General features: G+C 38.5%; 1 protein-coding gene and 1 long non-coding RNA gene across 4 annotated transcripts; one reads left to right on the top strand and one right to left on the bottom strand.

Annotated features, from left to right (window-relative positions):
- Positions 1–25,638, top strand: LOC122658462 (ubiquitin carboxyl-terminal hydrolase 18). Of its 3 annotated transcripts, none has more exons than XM_043853440.1 (12): positions 1–434; positions 8,251–8,434; positions 8,541–8,629; positions 8,751–8,836; positions 8,939–9,101; positions 9,267–9,390; positions 18,184–18,341; positions 21,664–21,748; positions 22,284–22,496; positions 22,591–22,652; positions 23,255–24,857; positions 25,152–25,638. In XM_043853440.1, exons 1-12 carry the CDS (start codon positions 154–156, stop codon positions 25,308–25,310), a joined length of 3,207 nt encoding a protein of 1,068 aa, XP_043709375.1. In that variant the 5' UTR covers positions 1–153; the 3' UTR covers positions 25,311–25,638. The 3 variants fall into 3 exon arrangements, with proteins under 3 accessions (XP_043709375.1, XP_043709374.1, XP_043709373.1); XM_043853439.1 differs by having other exon boundaries at positions 2–434; positions 23,255–25,046; XM_043853438.1 differs by having other exon boundaries at positions 2–434; positions 23,255–25,070.
- On the bottom strand, positions 6,730–17,289 carry LOC122658463. Its single transcript, XR_006332443.1, has 3 exons — positions 17,092–17,289; positions 13,861–13,865; positions 6,730–6,740 (listed from the first exon to the last, which is right to left on the bottom strand). It is a non-coding gene; the product is annotated as an uncharacterized LOC122658463 (long non-coding RNA).
- Positions 25,639–27,589: the final 1,951 nt, after the last annotated feature.

Raw genomic sequence — 27,589 nt, 5'->3', positions numbered from 1 at the left:
TCTGTGATTAATAATAAGAACGACACGATATATAACGGAGCAGAAGAGAAAGAGAGAGAAAGAGAAAGCCAAGAGCGATCTCTCTCATACACACTCTTTCTCTCTCTCTCTCAATTGGTTTCCAAATTCAATCCATGTGAGCTTCGAGCGTCGATGCATGTCGCTGGTCTTTCGCTGGATCTCTATTGGTGCCTTCAATTCGTTTTCACTGCGTTTCTTTTAGCACTTGGATTACTTCACCTGGTAAAGAACACGGCTTCGAAGTATTTCGTCGTCGACGCTAATTTTGACGAAGGAAGTGGTGCGTCTGTTGAGGGTCATCGCCGGACTGGTCGCGACGAGATGCTTGCCGTTGCCGGTGACGGCGATGGCTGCGCTGTTTGTGGCAATTCGGCGAATAAGAAGTGTGCGCGTTGCAAACTTGTTCGATATTGGTGCGTTGTGTTTTCTTTATTTCAAGTTTTATGTGTTTTTTTTGCTTTTTTGGGCACTTGTTATTTTCTCTGTTTCTTTCTCACTCTTAAATATACATTGAGATCAGATTGCTTGTAGATGGACTTTTACGGTTTTTTCCCTTGTCATTCATTGTTTTTGTTGTGTCTGTGTTTGCCTTTCTTGGGCATCTTCTGTTTTTATTTTTTTAATTTTAGTTTTTATGAAATCTTTCCTCATGTCAATCTTATTCATGTATTGTGGGAACTTAATCAGTGGGAGCTAGATTGTGAAATTGTGTTGAAATAGGGCCAACAAAGAGATGGCACATTGAGCGAGAAGTTTTTAGGCCATTTTTTGAATATATATGGTAGGCTTTTTGGATGCCATACCAGATTAAACGAGGGTTATGCCCATGAGTCATGCCAATGTCAGTTAGAGAAGTGGTTTTTTTGAAGATAGGAGCATATCAATGCTCCATTGATTTTTGTAGTTCAATTATCAGAAAAAAATAGAAATTTTTTTTTCTTGTTTTATGGGAGATAAATTTTAGTAATTATCAAGAAAAGAAAAGAGTTTTTTTTTTTTTTTTTCCTTTCTTCTTTTAAAGGAGAAAATTTTTTGGTAAAGCAAAGGAGTTAATCTCTAATCTGGACAAAGTCTGGTTTGACAGAAGTGGTGCTTCTAACACCTCTTTTCTGAATTTTGAATCACTTTTATGCAATAGAGATGAAAAAACTAGGGTTGGGGTGAGGTTGACCTTAACTACATCATTATCTGGTATATTGCTGGCCCAAGCTTGACTACCCTGAAACAAATTATACTCTTTAAAGATTTAATGAACTTACTCTCTGTGAAATATTTATTTTCCGTACTTTTTGTTTGCTGAGTAGGAAAATAAAGAAGGGATGTTATTTTAAGGTTTCAAGATTAGTCAGTTATTAAGTCAGTAATCTAAGGAAGTGCCGGTGTGCATGGTTGTCATGAAAAACAAAGAGGATGTTGTCTTTTATTCCATTTGATGTCTACTTTGCCCATATTCAGGGGAACAAAAATATTATGCACTGGCAATTGAGATGATTTTGTATAGGGTGGTCAGATTCATCGAAATAGTGTAGGGGTTCCTATGTTTTGGAAACTCTATTTCGGTTGTTTAGCATCCTTTATAGGTTGTTTCTTTTGTCCATCATTAAAACAACATTTACTTGTCTTTAAACACGTGAAAAGAAAAGAAAAATTAAGGCTATAAGCTAGTGGTTAGAGGTCTGTCATGAACTTATATCATCAACAAAAGGAAGCCTTTTGACAGTGGTATTATAAGTTTGAGAGATTCTGGTTGTGGCATTTATTTTAAACTTTGGCAGGGGGTGATGGTGAGTTTCCTTCTCCTCACATAAAGAGTGTTATATATATATATATATTTTTTTTTTTTTTTGGGGGGGGGGGAGAGAGTTTGAGGAGGATGAGTTTATAGGGTATGTCCTCCCAGTGTCTCAGTGTCTATGGAGAAGCTTCATGGAGAGATACTTTGGTGAGTGGATAGGGTGTCAAATTTTAGGACTGAACTAAAAGATAAAGGTGGTGGGGAAAAGGTAGGACTGGTTAAGGTTTTAATAAATAGAACAATTAGGGGAAAATTAAGGAATTTGGTACTGTAGGGACCATTTACAGTAGTCACTAACAGTAACTGAGAAAGAATAATTACTGAAATTGTGAAATAGACCAGCTTACTCTGGATCCAGAAGTGAGAAATAAGAGCTTAGAAGAACCAGGTCAAAGGAGAGAAAACAGGGTATTGGATAGAGGAAAGCAAAATATAAAGTGTAGGGAGAGTGAGGGGGAGGGAGGGGTTCTGATTTGCTTGAAGGTTATTAGTTTTCCCTCAGGACATAATGGGGTATCTAGCACCCGAGGGGATTATGGCTTAGTAAACCTCAGAAAATTCTCAATCAAACCAGCAAACATAGAAATTGAATTACTCAAAGAATATAATTTAGATGAACCAGCAATTATGGTCGATTGGCCATCAAAGTTTCACAGCAATCCAATGGTTAAGATTTGAAGATATGGAAGAATCCCTCTTTCAGCAGGTTACCAAAACCCAGACAAAAAATATATATTAGAATAAGTAAAGAAATGGTGTACCCAGTGCATGAGGCTCCCGCCACTGTGGGGTCTGGGGAGGGTACGCAGCCTTACCCCTGCTTTCGTAGAGAGGCTGTTTCCATATTCGAACCCGTGACCTTGTGGTCACAATGGAGCAACCTTAACCATTGCACCAAGCCCGCCCTCATATATTAGAATAAGTATCTACCAAAATTTAGGGAGTAGGGTTGAAGAAAGGTTTTATTAACTGATTAAGAAATAGAAACTGAAAACAGAATAACGCCAGTTTTAGACCCTGGAGTTTCGGAACATTATAGCAACGGGGGTTCAGAAATTTGATGGGAAAATTCTGATTTGAGAGCTACTGAAAACTAGAACTAATTAGAAATCTGAATGTAGTTATTGAAGGAAAACATATGTGAAACTACTAATCATAATCGTAAACTACTAATCATAATCGTTATCAAGGTAATTAGAATAGAACTAGAAAGTAGGATGCACAAGGAGAGAAAAGTTCAGAATTGACCTGATATGTGATGGAGAAGTAGAGGGGAAATGAAAAAAGATATGATCAAGAATTCACCTAACCTGTAGAGCTGGAATCCTATCAAAACCCTAATCTGCAATCCACCATAAACAACTATTGAATCCACAGCAGTCCACTTCTGAATCCATCGAAGTAACACTCTTGAATCCCAGTAGAGTAAGCCTGAAATTCACAGACCAAAACAACTTTAAAGCCGTTAGTCAGTCATCAAATCGTGTATCAATTGGCATATCAGCCGCTAACCCCTAAGCTTTCATTCTTAGCACAACTCTTAAGTAATAAATTTTCCTAAATTTCTGGAATTGGGAGCTAAGGAATCTGAACATAGAAACTTTCTAGAGCTTATAGATTTTCTAAAACCAGATTCAGCAGTTCTTTAACAAAACAGAAACAATCGAATTCGTAACTCAATATGGAACCAATCTAACCTATATCTTCTAGAAAACTGAAAATAGAAATTAGAAACTAACACCTAATATCGTATAAGACTCAAATCCCTTGTACTTGGACTTATAGAATTGCCCCTTAAAATACTTAGTACATGACTCATATAATCTATTGGGGACTTAAAATTGAGTCTAACTTGAACCAATCTTGTCAGGCTGAACTGTAGGGTCTTCTTCTCTCTACTATTAGCATTGTTGGAGTTATGCATAAGTTCACCCCAGCTTAACAAAACTCGTTTTTTGTAGGGACAAGAGGCCAAGAGGGTAATAACATGTGATTAGCTGCCTTTGTAAGTCCTGAACAGAATTCTGGAGATGTAGGGATATTAGGAGTGAAATCCTCAACCTTGAGAGCTCTCTCTTCGAAGTAACGAGGTAGAATCACGAACTCAAAAAATTCTCTGACGGTTAGAACAACATCCAGGTTAGTGACTTAATGCGGAGTGTTCTCAATCTTCCTCAACTGTAACCTCTTCTTCCACTGTGGTTTCAACCTCGTATTCTTTGATCTCTTCAACGTAATGCTCCACGTTAGAATCCTCTATTTGTTGGTCTTCCGCCTTAGAGTCTTCAAACATTCCCTTGTCTTTGTTGTTGCAGGTTACTGTAATTTCTTCATCTTTATCCTCGAATTCATGCTTCTTTTCTTTGACTACTTCCTTTGTTTCTTCCTTCGTCATTGCAAAGTTTAGCTCAGCCTGTGCTTTCAAAGTTGACTCAATTTGCTCTTTATACCACCTGTAGTGCATATCATCTCTAGATGTGATTCTTCTTTGTTGCATCTCAATATAACAATTCCCGGAATTCCTGATCACCTCAGCCAATTGATTAAGAGAATTTTGAAGTTTGGCCATATCAGGGATCCTTGAATCATTACTGGCCATAGCTCTGATACAATTTTAGTGTAGTATCGAGCACCTAAGGGGATTAGGGCTTAGAAAACCGCCGAAAATCACAATCGCAGGATAGGTAGGAACCAAACCAGAAAATAGAGAAATTTAATAACTCGAAGAATATAATTAAGATGATCCAGCAATTATGGTTGATTGCTCTAACAGGTAAGAAGAATGATCCATCGAAGTTTCACAGCAATCCAATGGTTAGATTCAGAGATATGGATGAATCCCACTTTTAGCAGGTTACCAAAACCCGGACAGAAAATAGAAACCAGAATTGGTAACTACCAAAATTTAGAAACCAGGAATTTGAAAGTAGGGTTGAAGAGAGGTTATAAAAAAACAGCAGCAGCAACAACAACAACAACAACAACAACTCAGCCTTATCCCAACTATTCGAGGTCATACTTGATACAAGGCCTAAGTTATGCATGTCTTTCCTCACCACTTCTCCTAAGGTCATTTTAGGTTTGCCACTGACTCTTTTATTTCCTTCAATCTCAATCAAATCACTCCTCCGTACTGGAGCGTCCAAAGGCCTCCGTTGAACATGGCCATGCCACCTCAGATGACTTTCTCATAGCTTATCATGTATTGGAGCTACTCCCAAACCAGCTCTAATATGATTATTCCTTATTTTATCCTTCCTAGTTTTGCTACTCATCCATCTCAACATCCTCATCCCTGCTACATTGAGTTTATCTATATGATGTTTCTTAACTGCCCCACTTTCTGTACCATACATCATAGCCGGTCGTATGATTGTCCTATAAAATTTTCTTTTAAGTTTCAAAGGAATACATCAGTCACACAACACTCCAGATGCACCTCTCATCTTCATCCTTCCTATTTTAATTCTTTGTGAAACATCATCCTTTATATCACCTTCTTTATTTATGATTGAGCCAAGATACCTAAGATGAGCACTTTGCAGAATCTCCCTCATCAATTTTCACCACCTCATTATCCGTCCTAGTGTAACCAAAGTCACACAAACCATATACTCCGTCTCTACTTATCTTAAAACCATTTGATTCCAATGTTGATCTCTATAACTTTAACTTGGCGTTAATCCCTGCTTTTGTTATCCGCCAAAACAATATCGTCAACAAAAATCATACACCAAGGAACATCATCTTGAATGTCTCTGATTAAATCATCAATGATAAGCGCAAACAAATAAGGGCTTAAAGCTGATCCTTGATGTAACCCAATTGTAATTGGGAATTCACTACCCATAGTTATTACACTTGTCACCGCACCATCATACTTTTCTTTAATTATGTCCACATATTTGCTTGAAACACTTCTCTTCTCTAGTACTTGCTAAACGAACTCTTTAGGGACGTTGTCATAAGCTTTTTTCTAGGTCAACAAAGACCATATGGAGATCCTTCTTGCACTCTCTAAATCTTTCCATAAGTCTCCTAATTAGGTAAATAGCTTCCATCGTGGATCTTCCTTGCATAAAACCAAATTGGTTCTCCGAAATAGTAGTTTCTTGTCTCAAGTGGGTTTCAATAACCCTCTCCCATAATTTCATAGTATGACTCATTAGTTTTATACCTCTATAATTATTGCAGCTCTGAATATCACCTTTATTTTTGTAAATTGGAACCACGATGCGTCTCCTCCATTCATATGACATTTTTCTTATGCTCATAATCTTATTTAACAACTTGGTTAGCCAAGATAAACCACAGATTCCTAAGCTCTTCCACATTTCTATTAGGATCTCATTTGGGCCTTGTACCTTCCCTACTTTCATCCTCCTCAAAGCTTCTTTTACTTCGGACACCTAATTCTTCGTATATGTCTACGACATGTGGTGTCTTGATGGATAATGCAGTCTTTCGCAACACTATTACTCGAAGTGTCTTCATTTAGTAGGCTGCAGAAATAATCTTCCCATCTCTTTTTAATGTCCTCATCCCTTATTAGTACTTTACCATCTTCACTTTTAATACATCTAAGATGGTTGAGATCTCTACTCTTCCTTTTTCTCATTGTAGCAATCTTATATATAGCTTTCCCCCTTTCCTTTACCCTCAAATTGTTATAAAGATCTTCATATTTCTTCGCCCTTGATTTTCCCACAATCATCTTAGATTCATTTCTGGCAAATTTATACCTTTGTAGATCCTTTACATCCTTAGTCCTTTCTCATGTCTTAAAACTAGCTTTCTTAGTCTTAATGGTTGTTTGAACCTCATCATCCCACCACCAAGTCTCTCTAGAGGAATGACGTTTTCAAGAAAGGTTTAGAAACTGATTAAGAAATAGAAACTGTAATCAGAACAACAATTCTAGAAACTGAAGTTTCAGAAACAGTATAGCAATGGGGCTTCAGAAATTCAATGGGCAAAATTCTGATTTGAAAACAGAACTCGAAACTGGAACAAGCTAGAAATCAGAATGCAGTATTTGAAGGGAAAACAGACCTGAAACTAGTAAACATAATGGCAATCAAACTAATCAGAATTCAGAATAGAACTATAAAGTAGCATGTGCAAGGAGAGAAAAGTTCAGAACTGACCTTAAATGTGATGAAGAAGAAGAGAAATAAGAAAAGATATGATCAGGAATCCAGCTGATCTGTAGGGCTGGAATCATACCAAGTTCCCAATCTGGATTCCACCAGAACAACTACTGAATCCAGTCAATCTACAACAACCTACTTCTAAATTACCGGAGTAATACTCTTGAATCTCTCAAGAGTAAGCTTGAAATTCACAGGCCGAAACAGCTTCAAAGCCTTCAGTGATTCATCGCATTGTGTATCACACGGCATATCAGACCATTGATTTATAGACTAATCAACCCCTAAACTTTCTATTCTTAGCAAAATTCATAAATGGCATATCAGAGCACTGATTTATAGACTAATCAACTCCTAAACTTTCTATTCTTAGCAAAACTGATAAATTAGGAACTTTCTTAAATTTCTAGACTTGAGAGAACCAAGGAATCTGAAAATGGAAACTTTCTACCACTTCTAGAGTTTCTAAAACCAGATTCAACGGTTCATAACAAAACAGAAACAATCAAATTAGTTACTCAAATATGGACCCATTGTAAATTAAATCTTCGAAAAAACTAAAAATTGAAATTAGAAATTAACACCTCTCATATAGGACTCAAATCCTTCATACTTGGGCTTATAGAATTGACCCTTGACAATAGGGAACCCAAAAATATTTGTGTCCCATGGCCGATATAAACCATCGGGGACTTAAAGATGGAGTCTAACTTGAACCAATCTTGCCAGACTGAACCGCAAGGTCTTCTTCTTTGTACTGCTAACATGGCTGGAATTTTTCATCAGAAGGTGTTCCAGATAATAGACTTGATGGAGATCGTGAGGGATACAGTTTGGCATTAATTTCTTACTCTTAGGACAATATGCTCATATCATTCAAATCTCTATAAGAAAATTAATTTCAAATCTATCTAAGAAAATGAAGTGTCGATTTGCAAGAGAAAAGTGGAGGCAATGTTATTTGCTCCTTGAGAATCAGATAGGGAGATTAACAGCCTCTTAGGAATGGGATGCCTTGAATGGACCAGTACCTGTTTCATCTTTCTCGTTAATTGCTTTTCCTAGACATTACTTCTACCTAGTTGTGATTTACATTTATCACGTTTAAGGAGTTTTCTTCTCAACCAATTCACCTTCTAGGCTCTCACTGTGATATGTTGTTGTCACATTATTTTTATTATTACCATTTGTTGACATCCTTTTAGATGGATTTGTCTATGCTCAGACTGCTGGTTGTTTTTAAAACTTCGAATTTCTTAGAGGCCTTTCTTTTGTTCTTGTCAGCTCCCAAACATGCCAAGCAGAACATTGGAAATCAATTCACAAATCAGAATGCAAGGTAGTCAAATCATCTGGCATTATATCTTTGATACCATCTGTCAGTGATGCCAGAAGGAGAGCAGTCTTTGTGGATATATCTCCATCAGATCCTGGTCATGGAAATTGTATGGTTCAGCGGTCAAAGAAGGTGACTTCCTTCTCCTAGCATAATTGAGGATAAGCACTGAACAAATAAAGTTCAATGCTGCTTCTACTAGTCTCACTAACCACTCATTCCACTGTCCAATGTTCAGATTCTTTTCCCTTATGATGAATTTGTGAAGCTTTTCAACTGGGACAAGCCAGGATTTCCACCTTGTGGCCTTATAAATTGTGGAAACAGGTTTGCAATATCTATTTTGACACTTAGTAAAAATGTTTCTTTTAACTTGTGCAGACTCAATTAGCTTCTTTTTTAATTGCTATGTGTCGTTTCTAACTACTTGACTGCTTTGACCATGTAGCTGCTTTGCGAATGTGGTTCTGCAATGTCTTTCATGCACGCGGCCACTGGTTGCCTACTTGTTGGAGAAAGGTCACCGGAGAGAATGTAAAGAGAGAACACTGAGCCTTCCTTGATTCTTTCTTATTATTCTTCTATGAGGGCTGAAACAATTCCTTACCTTATTGATGTTTGTTTCTTGTTATTTAGGCAGGCGGAATGATTGGTGCTTCTTATGTGAACTTCAAACCCATGTTGAAAGAGCTAGTCACAATTTGCATCCCTTTTCACCTATCAATATTCTCTCTCGGTTACCTAATATTGGTGGTAATCTTGGCTATGGAAAACAAGAGGATGCTCACGAGTTCATGAGGTTCCCATATTTGTTTCTGGATTCATTTTAGAGTTCTCTTCACCCATGTGAAAAATTTTCTGCAGTTGAACTTTGAGCAGTAGATATATATTGAACTTTAGGTTCATCATGAGTAGTAGGTAGGATGCTATAACATTAGCTCAATAATTACATTGTTATTTGCAGGTTCGCAATTGACACAATGCAATCAGTTTGCCTTGATGAATTTGGGGGAGAAAGAGCCCTCCATCCGAGCTCCCAGGAGACAACCCTTATTCAACATATATTTGGTGGTCACCTCCAATCTCAGGTTAACGTTCTGTTCTGTTGAAAAAAATAAATACTGTTTCTCTTATTTATTCTGTTAGTTGTTTGTCTGTCTCCATATGCCATCACGCAGTGTCAACAATTCTAGAGGCATGCCATTCAATGATTTCTAGTGATTGCCGATTTGGAATGGGCTTTCAGATTGTATTATATGTTTCTTTGACCAGTCCAACAAATACATGTATGCAGGTCCGATAAAGATATCTTTGGCTGAATTTTCAGATGTATGAGTTGTATAAAAGCTCATTAATGAGCCTACATTCGTTGGGGTTTATCATCTAAAATTGGAAAACCTGTAAAGTTTCTTAATTTATTTTGTTAGGTGAAGCCTACATTTTTTTTTTATTTTGGATTGTTTTCCTTGTTTACACTTTGACATCCTACAATCTCAGGTAAGGGCTGTTGGGCAAACAAAGTTATAGTCTTATAGATCCCAAAGACTTCAATCTTAATGAGTTGTTTTCTGATGTCAGTGATTGATATCTGGTCCAAATAAACCCTGCAGGTCCCGCAACTGCTGTCTAAGGGGTAGTTCCAGGGCACATTAAGAGTTTACCAAAAATCCTTTTGCTGTAGTTCATGAATGTTTTGCTAAGCTCCTGCTTCTTAGATTCTCAAATTCAGATGGGGTTTCAGAATCTTTCTTCTGAGGTTGGAGAAGCAGAATCCGAGGATGGATGCCTTTTTTTTGGAGGGGGGGGGATGTTGGAGTTTCCCATCGGATTCTCAGATTTTATGCCTTTGGTTTCGCAAAAGCTTGAGGTGACCCCCGGCCCAGCTCCTCTTAGAGTGTAGGAGCTTCTGCTTTTTTTCCTTTTTTTTTCATGTGATCCGGGACCTAGAAGCCACCCGAATATACTGTTTTCTCATACAGCTTCTCCTTTCTGACCTAGAATCTAGGAGTAGGATCTCATTCAAATATGCCCTTCATCTAGGTTATGATGGACTTCCCATTCCCTTTCCTACATATTTTTGAGTTCCAGATTAATTCAATTTTCCTGGGAATGTGGTATCTGATAGAACTTGGATAAAATGGATACATTAGACCCCTGGGAGGGCTGTGGCCTTGTCTAGCTGCGCAGAAAATTTAAACTCTCATTTTTGGAAACATCAGTAATAGTTCTAATCATGGTACTAAATCTCGTTTCGTTTCGGTGTTTCGGTCTGACCAAAATTTCCGAGATTTCCGAAATTTTCGAAACGAGATGACCAAAATTACCGAGATTTCCGAAATTTCCGAAACGAGATGACCAAAATTTCCGAAATATTCGAAATATTGCATTTTTTCATATCGGACTTGCGTTTCGTTTCGGACAGGTCGAGATACTCGAAATATTCGATATCTCGACTGAAATTTCGCGAGTTTTAGTACTATGGTTCTAATATGAAATAACTTTTTTATTTTTGTAAGATAATGTGGGAGGTACTATTTCCCATTGGCCATTTTCTACCATGCTGGGCAATTTTATTGAATAAAAGAGTTATTCATTCAGAAGAGGAAAAAATTGGAGGGGGGGGGGTTGTTTTTCTGCAGTCTGTCTAGAGAAGTTTCTTTTGATGGTCCTACTATCTGCCACATACCAGTTTTGTTGTGGCTTAAAATTTGGACTTGTTCACTTTATCATCAGTCAGTGGGTGCAATTTCAGCACAATTGGGCTTCCCCACATGGAGATATAAAACTTAGAAGCTCGGTTGAAAAGTCAATGTTGGGTGATTTCAGTCAATTGCTAAAAAAATATTGAAGAAAATGCCTAGACTTTTGTAAATATGAGGCCTGAAACTTGAGACAGCCAATCCAATGTAAGGCATTCCTATCTGACAATTGGGTTGACAAAAAGAGAAGTCCACATACTCAAAAGAGGCAGACCACTAATAGAGAAGTTCTGTGCATGGGGCCGTGCATTGGAGATTTACCCAAAAAATAAATAGGTTCTATACTTATTTCATTTATTACAAATTGGCCTAGTTATTTCAGTTACCTATCAAAATAAAAAAAATAAAAACATTTAACGGGTTTGTGTTGCTGTAATTAATGTTGTGTGGGTGCCTCGGAGAACTTACTAGCAGGTTTACTGTTTGAAGTTGGCTATAACTAATTAAGTTAATACATAAATTTATTCATATATAATTTTCTGGTTTTTGAATAATTATCTAATTCTATGCATGACATAATTGGATCCGAGCTATCTCTATTTAGCCCCTCATTGCCCTCCAGAGTTGCAGGAGTTTGCTAATTTTCAGTTAAGTATTTGGCTGCAAATTGTTTGAAACCATTGTTATTTTTTATCCTGATCCTGGAGATTAGGGAAGTTCTAAATTATCAGTGAGTGGGTATGAATTCTGATCGTGTCTATTTGCCATATAAGTGATGATGAGATAGACTAGCAGATACTTTCTGAGGGGTTGTGATGCACAGATACATCACCAAAAGAGGCTTATTTTGATGGGAATAAGTCTAGGGTTAGGTTATATACGTGTTGGGCCTTTGGTCCCATGGGTTATCAATGTAATAGGTTACTTTTATGGGCCTAAAGTAAGGGTACATAGGTTGTATACGGGATTAGCTCTATACTTAGTTTATTTTCATGTTTTAGTGTTTTAAATTGTACCGGTCCAAAGATGGTTGAACCAGTGGTCCAATTTAACTTGTCTTTTTTTTATTTAATTTGTTTTAAGTTGTCATGTAACCACTTAAAGAAGTCACATAACTTATTTTAGGCTCTTAATAAAATTCGGCCAGGGGTGGATATTCTCTTCTTCTAGGCTTAATATGATTCCTAGGACTGTTATGAATTGGCCTTATGGCCATTTATAAATAAAGGCAAACCATGGTGCTCCTTTTTACCGCACTGGTTTAGAAATTCTGCTCAAGCTGCTCTGCAACTTTGTTCTCTCCCTTGGAGATTGTCGTGTGTTTGATCTAGACTGGTGGGATTGGTGTTTGATCTGATCAATACCTTGCGGCATGAAGCCCAGGTGGTTCGTTAGTGGGATTGGTGTCTGATCCAATCGACTTTCTGTGGCGTTAAGCCCGGTTGGTTCCCTTCAAGTTCTACTTTCTAGTTTCAGTCAAAGATTTGATTTTTATTCAAGTTCCTCCAACAACAAGCTGCTGCCAAGGATTCCCTGCAACTATAGTGAGTTGGAAACAATCCCCATCCCCATATTTCTTCTCCTAATCTTCTACTGCCCCAACCCTAAGCTTTCTCCCTTTTATTTTTCAATTTCCTACAACCCTAAGTCATCCACAGATCAAACCAATTAACATCACTGCCCCAAATTTGGATAGAACCTTCCCCTCCCCAATTGGGAAACTCGATCTGAGTCTGGTCCCCAAATTCCCATTCAAACCCTAGATTCCATCATCCCCTCAAGACCCCAAAACCCTAAGTATCTGCCCAGCCAATTCCAGCCATCAGAACACTTCCATAATCTGACCGAACCTCACTCACACCACCATTAGCACTCGATCCTAACCCTAGGTCCACCCCCTGATGTAGATTCTGGCCAGACTAAGAGACAAAATACCAGGCCCCTCTTTGGGCCAATGGACCAGGTTAAGCCAGTCCAGTGATGCAGATCCAAGGGCCTACATCCGCAAGAATAAGAAGAAGCAGCCCTAGGGGTAGGGCCAAGTGTTTGGAGCCTTAGCTTATTAGTTTTCATACTTAGTTTATTTTTCTTTACTTAGCCTATTTTGTAAACTTAAATTGAACCGGTTCAAACCATGGTCCAATTAAGTGATTTTATTCTTTTATAGCTTAGGGAATATTCTTTTATTTTAAGTTGTTTTTTTAGTCCCCACACCCCTCCATGATTTCTAAAGAGGGAGTGACTTGTATTAGGAATCAGCCTAGTGATCAAACTCCTAGGCTGAATAGGAATTAGACCATTGGCCATGTTATAAATAAAACAAATCGTGGAAGGCCCATAATTCAGAATTCAAAAATCAATCTCTTGCTTGCTGCCATTGCTGCTGCTGCGGCTTTGCTCTATTGAGTGTTGCCTTGTGAGTCATATCAAGGTGAAGGGACTGGTGGATCTCCAGTTGACTCCTTGCATTTTGTAGATCGGAAGGACCTGCTACTTGTCTTCAAGCTGCTGCCATTGAAGACTTGCAACTCCAAGTACGTGGTTAATATTATCAGCCATTCCCTTTCTTCTGCTAATCCTCTAAACCCAGCCCCATCGATCCCCATCATCCACCATTAAAACCTATCGATCCATTAAACCCTAAACCTTCACAATTCTGTCCAACACAATTCCAACATCAAATTTCGTCCAATTTTCAACCACAGTACCCTCACAGCATTCCCTCCACTCGATCCTAACCTCAGGCCCATCCCATGTTTAAACCCTAATTCCCCTCATCTCCATTGGATTCCTGAAACCCTAAATTACAGTTCAACCACATCCAGCCATCATCAGACCTCCATACCTTCGCCGAGTGACCCTCTCTACCCCTAGAGAACTCGACCTGAAGCCCTTGCCCTAATTCCACCTCTAAACCCTAGATTTCACCGCTTTCATCTTTCCAAACCCCAAAACCCTAACCCTAGTTGCTGCCCAGATCCATCTAACTTACTTACTTCTAACCATCCAAAGCTTATAAAGCCTATTTCATTAGACTCTCCTACACCTGCCTAGCTTTACCATATAAGATACATCCCCATTACCCTAACCATAACCCTAAAATTGACCTAAAACCTCAATTCTGCCCCCCCATCAAACCAGCAGCTTGACAGGTCCTGGTTTTCTGTCTCCTAGTAGGTCTCATACCTATCTAGGACTACATTACCCAGCAGGGCCAACTCGAGCCAGCAAAGAAGGGGTTTGAGATGCCCCACAATTTGGTTAAAGATGCCCCTTGACCAGTCAAAGATGCTTCACAGCCTGAAAGGAAGATGCTCCACGATTTTTCTAGGATCCTTCTTTGACCAGTCAGCTGGATTTTGTGCACTTTAGAAGTTTCCATAATTATCAATTTCTAATTTGTGTTAGTTTTTATTTTGTGGCTGAATTATAAAGCCAAGTAGATTTAGTTAATTTCTCTTAGGATTTAGTAGTTTCTAATTTACTGAGTTTCTATTTTAGATTAGCTTTTATTTTTGGAAGTTTCTATTGTAAGTTTGCATATTAAAAGGCATCAGATCTTAATGAAAGTCAGAATTATTAGAGAAAAAAAACTGCAGGCCAAGTTAGCCATCAAGTATGGGTATGCCCCTATGTTGCAACAGCTGAGATAGCTGTGGGTGAGAAACCCAGGGTGAGACGTCCATTCCCCTACCTCTGCTCGATCCCTACTGCTGCTACTACCTGAGACAGCAACATCTAATTAAAGCATAATCAGAAGATCTGAATCCATCCTCTGTTGACCCCAAGGACTGCTGCTGCTACCTCCATCGAACCAAGACTGCTGGTGATTATTCCTCTGCCCAGAAGGTCAATTGTGTGCTGCTGCTGTTGCTGGATCATCATTCAAGGCTGGAGACATCTTGCTCACTGTGGTTGCTGCTGCTGAGAGTACCATCGACTGGAGTTGCTGTTGCACCTCTACAACTCTTCTGGCTGAGACTTTCTAATTCAATATCACCCTAAACCTCCACCAACCCTGCTGGATTTGAAACACTTCATCTCCATACCATTTCCCCACTCGTTCCACACTTTCCCTCCACTCCACAGTCTGAAACTTCTATTTTCTCTTTACCTTCTATTTTCATTCTTAGCCTTCCATCTTCAGTTTCACCCATCAGAAGTGACCCATAGTTGCAGACATAGCTGTCATGGCGTCTAGGCATCCAAGGCTTCGGAGAGGGTCAAAAAAATAAGGCGAAACCCAAGTAGGCGACCAAGGCGCCTGGACGCCTAGGCAACAACGCCTTGACAACTGTGGTTGTAGAGTAGGCTTACCCCACGGAGACTCACACTCGGCTGCTGCTGGGAGCCCAAAGCAGCTCTGTTTGGAAGCTTTTCTCTTAACCTTCTAATTTGGTGTATCATTGATATCTCCATATTAGGCCATCAGAACTGAACCAAATTTGGAGTTAAGCATCCCTATTACACAATCTACACTCGATCCAAATTGGCTTGGCTGGTTTGGCTAGGAACCCTAACCTTCTAATTTCTGAACTCTCGGGGTTGGGACTGGAATTCCAGTCTTACATTACCCCCTCACTCTAAACCCTAAATTCTCTCGAGTTACCCTTTTCAAAAACCCCAAAATTCTAAACCTAATTTGGTGTCCTATTCCAATAACGCTCAAATACTTATCAAGCCATCTCAGGACCTTCACTGATAGACTCCCGTACCTCAACTTGACATAACCCACACATTAGACCCTAACCCTAATTTCACCAAAAACCCTATTTTTGATCTAGCTGATTCACCTGTTCATAACAGATCCTGGTTATTGGCTCCTAGTTGGACCCCTTCCAATCTAGGACTACATTAGGTTGTTGGCAGTGAACTATTTCTGCAATATCTTTAAAGGATGAAACTGCTATTGTTAATGCCTGTTTGGTATTTAACTATTTGTAGTCATTCCAAGAGTTGGATTTTTTTTGTTATGATTTGTGGAAAGAAGAAACCTGGTGGAGTCTCTCCACGTGAGCTGAACATATTTTTGAAACCCATTTGTCAAAAATAAATGGAAACTTCTTTCATCCTTGTCAGGTCTAGCATTATATGTATGTGCTGGTAGGTCAGGAGGATGCAATTCCTCGAGCTGTGTTGTTTTTTTTTTCCCTTCTTTTGCTTCTTTGGAGTTGATCAAGCTCTCCTGGCGGTTTTAAATAATTGGAGCAGAATCTTCGAGAGGTTCGATAAATTTTCAAGTCAATTGGTGAAATGCTACATCTAATTCCCATCCAGTGTTTGTGCTCATTTTATTTTGTTTACCCATCTTACGTTAACTCTTCTTAGTTCCATAAGCTTCTTTGCAAGATTTATTCTTGAATTGATGCATATAAATCAGCAAAAGTGGATTTATTTTAGTGGAAATAATTTGGAATTTGTACATGTTGGGCCCCTGATCCAATGGATAATAGCCTTAATAGGCCACTTTTATGGGCCTAAAATATGGGTAGAGGGAATGAATACAGGATTTACTTTATTAGTTAGTCTAGTTAGAGACTTAGAGTCCTATTTCTTAATTTTTTTTTTTAGAGGGCGGACCTTGGTGCAATGGTAAGGTTTCTCCCTTGCGACCTAGTAGTTGCGGGTTCGAGTCTGGAAACAGCCTCTTCACGAAGCGGGGGCCTTGTGCACAGGGTACGCCCTTTTTAAGTGTTTTAGCTAGGCTGGAATAGGTCTCTAAGAGTCCAGCCTTATTTCAGTTTTCTAGGTTTTTTAAGTTAACTTATCGGTTCACGATTGGTTTAGGCCTTCCCTTTTTTGAGTCTTCTATGTAAGTTTGTAAGAGGCTACAACCATTTACTCGAATTTGATGAATGAAGTTGGCTTTTTGCCTTTGCTTCTGTGATAATTCAGAAAGCTCCCTGCTGGTGGTGATTTAATAGGCTTTCTGGTGGTGATTCCAGGAACCCTTGGTGGTGATTTCAAGGTTGGGGTACTGGTGGTGATTCGTTATCATATCTTTTCTATTTTTTCTTTTATTCCTTTTCTATTTCAGTTTCAGTTTCAAAAACCCAAAATCCTCTCTTACCCATCGAATTCTCGTCTCACTTCAACTAGGATTTGTTAAATCTTCAGATTTCTGAATCTCTTTTGGCTTTTCTGTTCTTACTTCCTATTACCAGTTATTCAACTGTAGAGCCTTAATTGATCATTGGTTTGAATGCTCATTCTGTCCATTGATTCTGCAGTTGTTGATTTGTCCTTCCCCATGTAGGATTATTCTATAACTGTGAATCTAAACCTCAGATTCCAGTGACACTTTGCGGGACTGATCCTCATTCCATAATAGACCTTCAACCAGAATTTGTGCATAATCAGACAAGTCCTCTTTGAGTTATTTAAATTCTCTTAATCTGGTTTGTACTTTTTTCCTGTGATCTTGTCACAAACTGATCTCTCACTGGATTTCACTAGTTCGGGATTAACATTACACTATGAATCTTCAATATACTAACTACAAATCTAATGGCTTGGCCATTTGAGAAGGTGGTGAAGCTTTTGATGATAATCATCTAGATCCCCCCTTTCCGTTGTTAAATCTGGATGTATATAAAGACAGTTTGTGGTTTTTGATTGATAGATAGTAAAATAGTAATTCTGGTTTAACTTTGTTGATTTTCTCAGGAAAGCTTTTGGTGGAAAATGAATTTGTATTGATGTCATAAAAGCTTATGATAGGATGGGCTTGTGTAATAACTTGGTGTTTCTTATTCACCCAAAATAAAAACTTGGTGTTTCTCTAGTTGTTTAATGAGTTGGTGGCTTAGTGCTTGTTCCTGGAGCTTATTCAAATGCTTCCACGGCTTTATAATCTTTAAAGGAAATTCTGATTCAGACTGATATTTGGAATTTTGAACTTTGATTAAGACTAGTGCCGATAAGTGGTGATGCATACACTGAACCAGCATGCAAAACCTTGGAGATCATACTGTCGAGAATGCCTTGGTTTCTTATTTTTCTGATGGGTGTTTCCTTGTCAGGTTGACCTTTTTATTGACATTATTTTTTTAACCTGTAACTTCTGTTTTATCTGTCTGGTTTGGAGAAGATGAATTGTTGATATAGCTAGATTTCTGTACCTTGTTTTTTAACCCTTTCAGATTCCTGTTCATCTGCTCAGATTTTTTCATTTTATTTCAGGTGATTTGTACAAAATGCAATAAGATATCAAATCGATATGAAAATATGATGGATTTGACCGTTGAGATTCAAGGAGATGCAGCATCTTTGGAGAATTGCCTAGACCAGTTCACTGTTAAAGAGTGGCTTGACGGTGAAAATATGTATAAATGTGATGGGTAATGATGCTTCTTTTGAATTGGTCTATGTAGTAGTCTTCTTTGGCCTGTAGAGCTCCCAATAGTTACTGTAGTTGGATCCTTTTTTCCCCCTTGGATTATTCTCATCATAGGCAGTGTAGTTTGTTATTGTATGATGTAGGACAACTGAGGTGTACTGGTAAGTGGATAAAATTAGCTACAGCTAAGTTTTAGAGGAAATTAAGCATGGGATTTTATTCAAAGGATTCAATCTGAATTATAGGATTAAATTTGTTCAGTCTGAATTATAGGATGAAATATGTGTACTGGAACTCTGCTCAAACTAATAGTTTCATTCAAATTTTCTGTTCTCCCCTTTATAGAGATTTCTCTCAAACTCTCTTACTAATGACACGCGTTGAATTGAACTAAAGAAACTTCAACATACTTAATCTATTAATGTCATGCACTGCATGTGACTGTTGAAGCTAAAAGAATTTGACCAACTTAATGGAGTGGCAAATCCAAAGGACTTCCATGATTAATATTGTATCTAATTGACTAACTAGATTACTAGAACAATATCTTCTTCACAGTCTGAACAACTTCTAGATACTTTGAATTGATCTAAAAAACTTAAAATAGCTGATGACTCAGACTTAAGAATTAAATGCTGGCTCAGACACAGTAAGATAAAAATTATCAAAACACCCTCAAGAAGCTAAATATGAACCTTATACTGTTGAGAAACTAAACAGACCAAGATACCCTGAAATATTACCAGAATGCCTCTAGCAAACTAAAATCACCAGGCTACCCCAATGACCAGGCTTAAGTATACTTGAACCCACATTCTAAAACTAGTTAGGCCATGAGAAATATCCTTCCTTTTCTTGAATTTAGTGTTCCACCGCCGCATCTCTCACCGAAATTGAGTTGCATAGATGATGCTACTACTATGTTTGTTACAAGGTCACTGGATGAGTACTCAATGCTCTGCTGTGCTGTTGTATTAGTACTACTGAGGGTTGGATTTAAAATTCTGCACTAAACTCATTTTATATCTTTATCAACGATGATAAAATCATGTAAGCTAACAATCTTCGTACATGGTTTTATATCTCATCTAGTGGGGGTTTATGTGGGTGTTCTTCTGGCCTTCACTAGCTACTGTGGGTTGTACTGTTGATTAAAAGTAACTTCGTTTTGGTTTGGTATTGTTGTGGGTATCCAATAGATACATCTTTTTATTACTTTTGAGCCATCAAATATCAAAGGAATGGGTTTTCTTATTATGGAAAATTTTGAATTATGTCTTTTTATTATGGAGTTGGTTGGTCTGTGGTCTCTCTTGCTATGTGGTTTGCACAAAAATCTTGTTGTTTGAGTGCTCTGTTCTTGCTTCCCAGTATTTTTGTTAAGATTTACTGTAGTAATAGATAGGTTCGTCTTGTTCCTGGTTACTTTTTTTGTGCATTTTTTGTTATTATTAGAAACCAAACTGTAGTTTCTTTGCTATATTCTCTTCTCTTCCATCATACTTGTACTTTCTTGAACCTATTTCAAACCCTAAACAAATTCTGGATCTCAGATTCTTCATATAAGTTAACATTTCTTGTTGAACCTGTTCAGATTTGCTCTGTTATTTCTATCACGCCAGAATTTGCGTCTGACTAAACTATAATTCTTGCTGCTTTGGCTTATATTTTTTAGATTTGAGGTGTTCATTCTTACCTGCACCATTGAATTTTTTAGAAGCGTAGTTCATTCCAGCTGGACCCTTAAGTAGCTCTTTTCTGCTGTTCCTCTGTTCTTACCCCTTTTTCTTTTAATTTCTAGGTCTAAAATCTCTCAAGAAACCTCCCCTTCTCTTTAGATAGGTATCAAGGAACCTTTACTCAATCAATTTCTGAGTTTTCTATTTAAATAATTTTGAGGGTTCCAGCTGGTTATATGATCAGATTGGTGATTGATAACACTTGTTTGCACAATTGAACAATGTGGGCCCATGATATAATAATCTGTTCGGTTGTTGACTTGTACCATTGCCCACTGGGGGGTCTACCTAAATGAAGAAAAATCACTGTTTATATCCAAATGTTATCTAGCTGTATTTCACTCATTCCCCCCTCCCTCACAGAGAGACACAGAGAGAAGGATAATTTCTCGAAAGCCAAAAAGATCAATGTTCATGTCGAATGAATGGAGAGAATGTGTTAATTTGATCAGATCAAATGAGTTTCTCGAGCATTCCTTTTGATTACATCACGAGGGAATGGGGTCATGTGGTCAGACCTCGCCCAGGTAATGATAAGGTGGTTAGTGTACAGTCCCCAGATTACTCATTGGTGTAGTTGAACTTTGATGTTGTAGGTTTGGAAATCCAGGGCCAGCAGGCATCAGGGGAGGGGGTTTCAGAGATCATGTTTGTAACATCTTTATAGCCTACTCTGGGTAACATTTTTACAGCCTACTCGGGTCCCATTGGGAAGACAGATTCTAATACAACTGAAGTTAAGTCGGTGATCCAGGGCTTCAGATCTTTCTTTTATAGGGAAGGAATCAAACGAGGAAACTAGCCATACCTAAATAAGCCGGCTGATGATGTTGTTACCGGAAGGGGTTTAGAGGTAGTTTCCAAACCGGAGGGCTTGAGAATCGATCTTTCTAGATTAGAATGAAGATTTAGTTATCAATGGATTCTCCTAGTGATTGAAGGGGATTTGGCAAATGATGCTATCTGATTTGAAGGGCAAGACTACTATGCTCCCATGGGAATATCTCATTCTCTTGGAGGAGGACCTAAACCAGCAAACTCCTTGGCAAAATCTCTAGCTAGGGGTGGGGTATTTGTTTATAGGGCCTCATTTGTATATGGCCTATTACTTGGGTTAGAATATGGGATACTCATGTACATTTGTGTATCCAGTACTTTTACTGGCCAATTGGCCCAATAATTTTTTGTTATTATATTTAAACGAAAAATGAATGAGGGAGATGGCTTTTCACTCTAAATCCCAGTTCAAGAAACCTCAACTATTTGATAAATACCGAGAATTTGCAGTCGTCCAAGCAAGTATTTGATGAAACACTATTAACAGTCAGAACTGTATTTGTTAGGGGCAGGCTGAAAGTATGTGTATGTGTTTTATATCTCAACCTGCATGTTGGATCTTATCTTTGTTCTTGTCCGTTTTATTTTGCACTGGAAATAGAAGCAGAATGGGATATTTTCTTCATGTGTACGAAATTCAGCACATTATAATTGAATTCTATCTGTGTTAATAGCGTTAATAATTGGCCTTTAAATAAAATTCAGTGCATGATTTCATACAATGTTGGTCATTACTCCTGTTTACAGATGCAATGACTATGTCAAGGCATGGAAGCGTCTTACAGTTCGCCAGGCTCCAAATATTCTTACCATTGCTCTTAAAAGATTTCAGGTCTTAACGAGAACTGTTTTCTTCATTTTATAGAAATGTTGTATTTTGGCTATGATAAGCTCATAATTAATCTGCAATCTAGCACTGTCCAGTGGTCTTTAATTCCCAATACAAATGGGGTTTTCAAAACAGCACTAAGTGGGTTGGTGCTGGGGATAGGGATGGCAATGGGTTGGTTTGATAAAGGTTTCGCCTAAATTTAAATCGTCCCATCAGAGCCTCTCACCTCAATCAAAAGTTGAAAACCTGCAAATACGGGTGCAGTAGTACCACTACTTTTGGCAGTGCTAGAGGTAGTTGTATAAGCTCAGTGATTAATTGGAAGGAAGTAGTATAAATAGATAATCAAGGCCTTTTGCCTAAGCTCTGAAACCCAAAGCTTTTTTACAAAAGGCACCTCATTTGGGGTGTCCGTCTTCCCTATTTAACCCACCCAATCTTCTCTTCTTGCTAGAATAATCTAATAATGTATTAAAAACATTCAATATTCTTCTTGGGCACAGTTTCTAACATCTTTTTTTAACATACGTTGCAGAGCGGAAGGTTTGGGAAACTAAACAAGAAAGTGACTTTTCCAGAGGCTTTAGATCTTGGCCCATACATGAGTGAATCGGTAGATGGCACCAATTTGTATAGGCTGTATGCTGTTGTTGTGCATGTGGACATGCTGAATGCATCTTTTTTTGGACATTATATTTGTTATACAAAGGATTTCCAGGGAAACTGGTACAGGATTGATGACTGTAAGGTAGAATCTTTTGCCCTTCATCTACATGTAAAAAGTTTATACAAAATTCATTGATTTGTGTGGATGTCTTAGCCTTGCCATGCATTTGTCTCAGGTCATCACTGTTGAATTGGAGGAGGTACTTGCTCAGGGAGCTTATATGCTATTATATAGTAGGTAAGTTTTCATTCTCATATTCTGAAAATCATGGGTGCACCCAGTGCACAAGGCTCCTGCCACTGCAGGGTCTAGGAAGGATCAGAATGTACGCAGCCTTACCCCGCTTTATGGGGAGGCTGTTTCCCGATTCTGAAAATCATAAAGAGAAATATAAAAATCATTGGATAGCAGAGATGATAGATCCGAGGTCTATTTTCTCGATGATCTTTCACAAAATGCACATATTTCATGTAACCAGTAACCTTTCCCATGTGATGTTTGGATGCTGGCTTGCCTTCTGGATGGTGGCTGTTTCCCCCAAAAATGCAACTAACAAATGTCCTGAAACATGATCCAGAATAGGGGGAAGCTTAAAGTTACAATGTAAATGATTGGTTTGTGATCCATAGGACTTTTTTGAGGTACTTGCTGTGACGTTCTGTTGATTGTGAGCTTAGATGCATCATATTTTCATGCTTAACTTATGTTACTAATTGAGAGACTTTGTTTTGGTATAATAGTCCTTGTTTACTATCTATATGTGGTATAAGGATTGTATGTAGTGTTTGTATTGGACAAAATGAAGATGAATATAATCATAATTTTCTGCTGCTGGACAGGAACTGTGTGCGGCCTCCTTGTTCCAATTCCATGGAATCTTCAGCGGAGCAGGGACAAATGGTGGCAGAGGCCCAAGAATCAGGGCCGTGTTCACAAGCACCAGTTGAACCCTTGAACATTGTGGATACACAATCTTCTGATGTTTCACACTCAAATGAATCTATACCAGAGGAAGAGTTGTCTGTGCAAGTTGGTGAAGATTCAAAGTCCACTAGTGGTGGTCCACAGGATATGCACGTTGATGATCCTCGTTGCTCTTCCTCTGGTTCAAAGGATATTGAATGCCATAGCAAAGAAGGTTATCATGCAGGAGTTGCGTCTGTCGAACTCGAGCTTAAAGAACTTCCTGATTTGCCGCTTTCTAGTGACACACTTTCTGATATGGTTCAAAGTAAAGAATGTGAATCATCCAGCTCTTATTCTGTTCATGAAACCTGTTTTGAGGATGGAAGTGGAGCAACGACTAATTATGCAAATGACTTGTCTTTGGAGTCTTCAACTAAAAATTCCCTGTCCAGTCAGAATATTGTCTATGAAATGGCGGAGACATCTCTTGAGGTTTGTACTGCTGCTTCAAGCTTGGTTGGAGAAAAGTCAGATGGAGCAAATCATGCTGGTTCTGAAACTTTGCCAAGCCCTAGTTTGGAGTCGGTGGTAGCTGTTAAGCCAATGGAGTGTTCCCCTGCAGCTCAGACTGCTGATAGCAAAGTTTCAAGATTGTCTGGAGTGAAATCCTCCTGCAAGGGAAATTTGAAGCCACTGTTCTCTCCAGGTTTTCTTAACAAAAGCACTACAAGTAGATCTCTGAAAAGACCAGCAAAAACTGATATAGAACATACTGATTGTTTTTCCATGAAGGATGAGAGGAACTGCAACAGAGTCGCAAAACCTGCTTTTCCTGGTCGGAGCATTGATGAAGTTTGTCAACATATGGAATTTTCCTTGGATGGTGGTAGTGCATTAACAATGTGTTCTGTTCAGAAACAGTCTGGGAATTGTCTAGATGATGATGAGAAGTTAAATAAAGAAGCATGTGGGGCTTTTGATCCCCGTAATGATAATGGATGCAATGGAGGTGCAGTATCTACTCTGTCTGATAAAAACAACAGAAACAATCATAATTGTGACAGTCGACGAGAGAAAGTCTGTGAGACTGGCAGTGGTCAGCTTGTGAATCACTGTTTGCCTGTTCAGCGGCTAGAAAGCAACTCTAGTTCCAAAGAGAAGTTGAAGCCACTGCCTTCATCTGGTTTTCTTGATAGTCACAGGAGGGGAGAAATGCTGGGCCCAGATGGGGAAGCTCGAAAACAACCTGGTGAAGTTGGTGCTCCCTGCATGGTTGACGTGATATGCAATGGTATTGCTGAACATGCTCTTGATCATCAAAATATTTCGGAGGCTAATGGTCATGGTCAACTTGTTTCAGATTCTAATGGTACCTCAGTATCTTGTTTTATTGGCCAAGCCAAGCAGCTTGTGAATAAGGATAAGATGGTCAGAAAAGAATTTGCTGAAGTTGGTTACTCCGGGAACAACTGCAGCAGAGATTCTGTTCTTTCTGATGAGAATGGTGAATGCATTAATAACATTGGTTCTGGACAGGTGCCATTCTGTGGTACTAGCAGGAGTCAACTTGTAGATTGCAGGACTCCATTTCATTCTACTTCTTATAATAACATGCCATTAGGAAAGAATTACTCAAACAAGAATGAGGAAAGCCGGGAACTTAATGAAACCATCCATCACCACGAGGTTGAAACAGACTGCCAAAGATTGTCTGATGGGAGACCGGTAACCTCCTGTGAAATGGCAAAGGTTTCTGTTTAGATTTTGCAAGAAGCATTAATTAATATAATCCTGTACCCATAATTAATTTCTCCTGTTTTTCTTGACAAGCCACTAAAGAAGCAACCTCTGAACATGACCTACATTTCCCCCAAAGAACCATGGTCAGTACGACAGCCTTTGGAGCCAAGTTGTGATTGCAAAGGATACTTCAATGCCACTCTTACAGATGAAGGTGGACAAGATTTTAAGAGGCAAAGACATGTGTGAATTAGAAGCTAACAGATCAAGAATGCTGTTGATGCTGTTGATGCTGTGATTTCCTGAGGTTAGGGAGGCTGAGAGAAGAAAGAAGACAGGTGCTGGCAACAATTTATTTGATGGCATTTAAGGTGTATTCTTTCCACTTATTTGATAAATATTTTTGCATGGTACTACCACAAAGAAATGCTGTTGGTAGATTCATCTTGGGTTTTCAATATTTTCTAGAAATCTCTGATGATCCTCAGCCATGTTACCTGCACTTCATATTCTTGTAGCAACAGATCACAAATTGTTAATGAGTTTATCTATATTCCTATTTTTTTTTTCTTTACTTGGGTGTTGTTTATCTTTCATTTATGTGTGTGGACACAAATACAACAAATAACTGCCATTTTTGAAGCTGCTTTGGCATCAAAGCCTGCTACACCATCAACTTGGCCCCAATGGATATGGATAAAGCTATAAAGGTGAGTAGGTTTTTATGTAAGAAAAGGAACTTCAAGATTGGTTTTTGTAAGTAGTTAAAAAACACAATCAGTGCAGGTTTACTAAATATTGTTCTCTCCTCGGTGGGCAAATGCCTGCTTTATACTTATGGGAGGAGGTTTGTTTACATTAGCAACTTGTTCATTTACTGGCCCATTGGTGGTTGAGCCAATATTTCAAATACTTAATGAATGGTATGTCTTGGCCCAGACCATTTGCAGCCTATTAAGGGATCAAAATTTGATTTCCATTTTCCACTATGCTTTGAGATCTCGGTTGTAATTCAGTTCTACATGGGTACGTACAGACGGGCATTGAAAATTAGAATCTGATAACACTTGTGTTTCTCTATTTCTCTGTTTTTGACCTTTTTGGTTCTTAGGAATAAAATATAGAATAGAAATCCATTTGTTATCGCTAATTCATTTTTTTTGTTTGTAAGAATAAACCAGTTACAAAAAGTTGTTGAGAAATAGAGAGACAGAATATCATGCCAGAAATGATAATTACTTCTATTTGATTGTTGGAAATTCAAGATTGTCAGAAACGAGTTATTGAAACCACAAATCTGGATGAGGAATGGGAATGTTTCATTCACCCCAGGCTGTAGGGTTCACCCACAAATCTAAGGTCATCTTTTCTCTCTCTTGTTCCCCCCCACCCACCCTAGATAAGTTGGAGATCTGAAATGCCTTTTAATGTTTCTAGACATATATCCAAGTGCAATATTTGGATGGAGAATGGGAATATTTTCTTCACCCCAGGGTGTAGGACTCACCTACGAATCTAAGATCATTATTCCTCTCATTCATCCCCCCTCTCCCCCTTTACATGTTGGAGATCTGAAATGCCTTTTAATGCTTTCAGACATGTATCCAAGTGCAATGATGGCCATCAATGAATGAAGGAATTCTTCCTTTGCCCCCATGGCTTGAGGAAAGCTACATTGGGTCTAATTTGAATTGTTTCTTTAAAATAAACCCATTTGTGAAAAAAATAAATAAAAAGGAGAGGTTGATGGCCAAGTATGTTACATTCAAATAATGATAAGATACTGCCACGCGGCTGGACAATACTGGGAAAAATGGATTTTGTTGGGAGGACCGGAAGCAAGGAAATCTCTCTCTCTTTTGTCTTTTGGTCTATAGAGCTCTATAGAGTTATACAGAGAGGTGTGCCTCATTTTGCTTTCCTGAAATCAGAAACCACTGGCAGTGGCTAAGAACAAGATATGGCAGAAGGGAATAATACAGTGGTCAGTAGGGGGATGCGCATGAGAGCTAAAAAGTGAAGGCCTTGTCTAAAAGCTTAGAAAAAAGGCAAAAAGGCAAAAAAGTTGGGAGATTCCAGAATATAAGAATGATATTCTTTGTTCAGTTATTACAGGCTTTATAGCCAGGCAGGCAGCCTTTTGGGGATTCCTCTTTTGAGAGCTTTTCACAATTAATGGTGTTGGCGTGCGCATAACTTTCACTGCTACTACTAGCCCTTTGAAAGTTGACTGAAAGACATTTGGCTTTGGCTTTTGGCTTTGCCTTTTGGCTTTTGGCTTTTGGCTTTTGGCTGGTGACATGACACCATGGATGAGGAATGAATACAGAGATGCTTCTGCAATGTTCCTGTGACACGTGGGATTGTGGTTTGAGGTATCGGATTGGTATTGATTGTTTCCGATACCAATCCAACTATACGGTTGGATAAAAATGTAAAAAAATATAATTTTTTTATTATAAGAAAACAGGAACAAAAATATCATATTTACCCGAGTTTAAGCGATCTTGATCCGATCCGATCCAATC

Source organism: Telopea speciosissima, chromosome 4 (assembly GCF_018873765.1).
Source record: "Telopea speciosissima isolate NSW1024214 ecotype Mountain lineage chromosome 4, Tspe_v1, whole genome shotgun sequence".
Classification (NCBI taxonomy): Eukaryota; Viridiplantae; Streptophyta; class Magnoliopsida; order Proteales; family Proteaceae; genus Telopea; species Telopea speciosissima.
Note: the sequence above shows the minus strand (reverse complement) of the source record. Positions and strands in the feature narration are given on the sequence as shown.

What these genes read in the sequence shown, in the direction of transcription:
- LOC122658462 (XM_043853438.1), top strand. Translation starts at nt 154, where the DNA reads ATGCATGTCGCTGGTCTTTCGCTGGATCTCTATTGGTGCCTTCAATTC. An exon ending in TGCAAACTTGTTCGATATTG is followed by an intron (nt 435 to 8,250) that starts GTGCGTTGTGTT and finishes TGTTCTTGTCAG; the next exon opens with CTCCCAAACATGCCAAGCAG. An exon ending in GTGGTCACCTCCAATCTCAG is followed by an intron (nt 9,391 to 18,183) that starts GTTAACGTTCTG and finishes ATTTTATTTCAG; the next exon opens with GTGATTTGTACAAAATGCAA.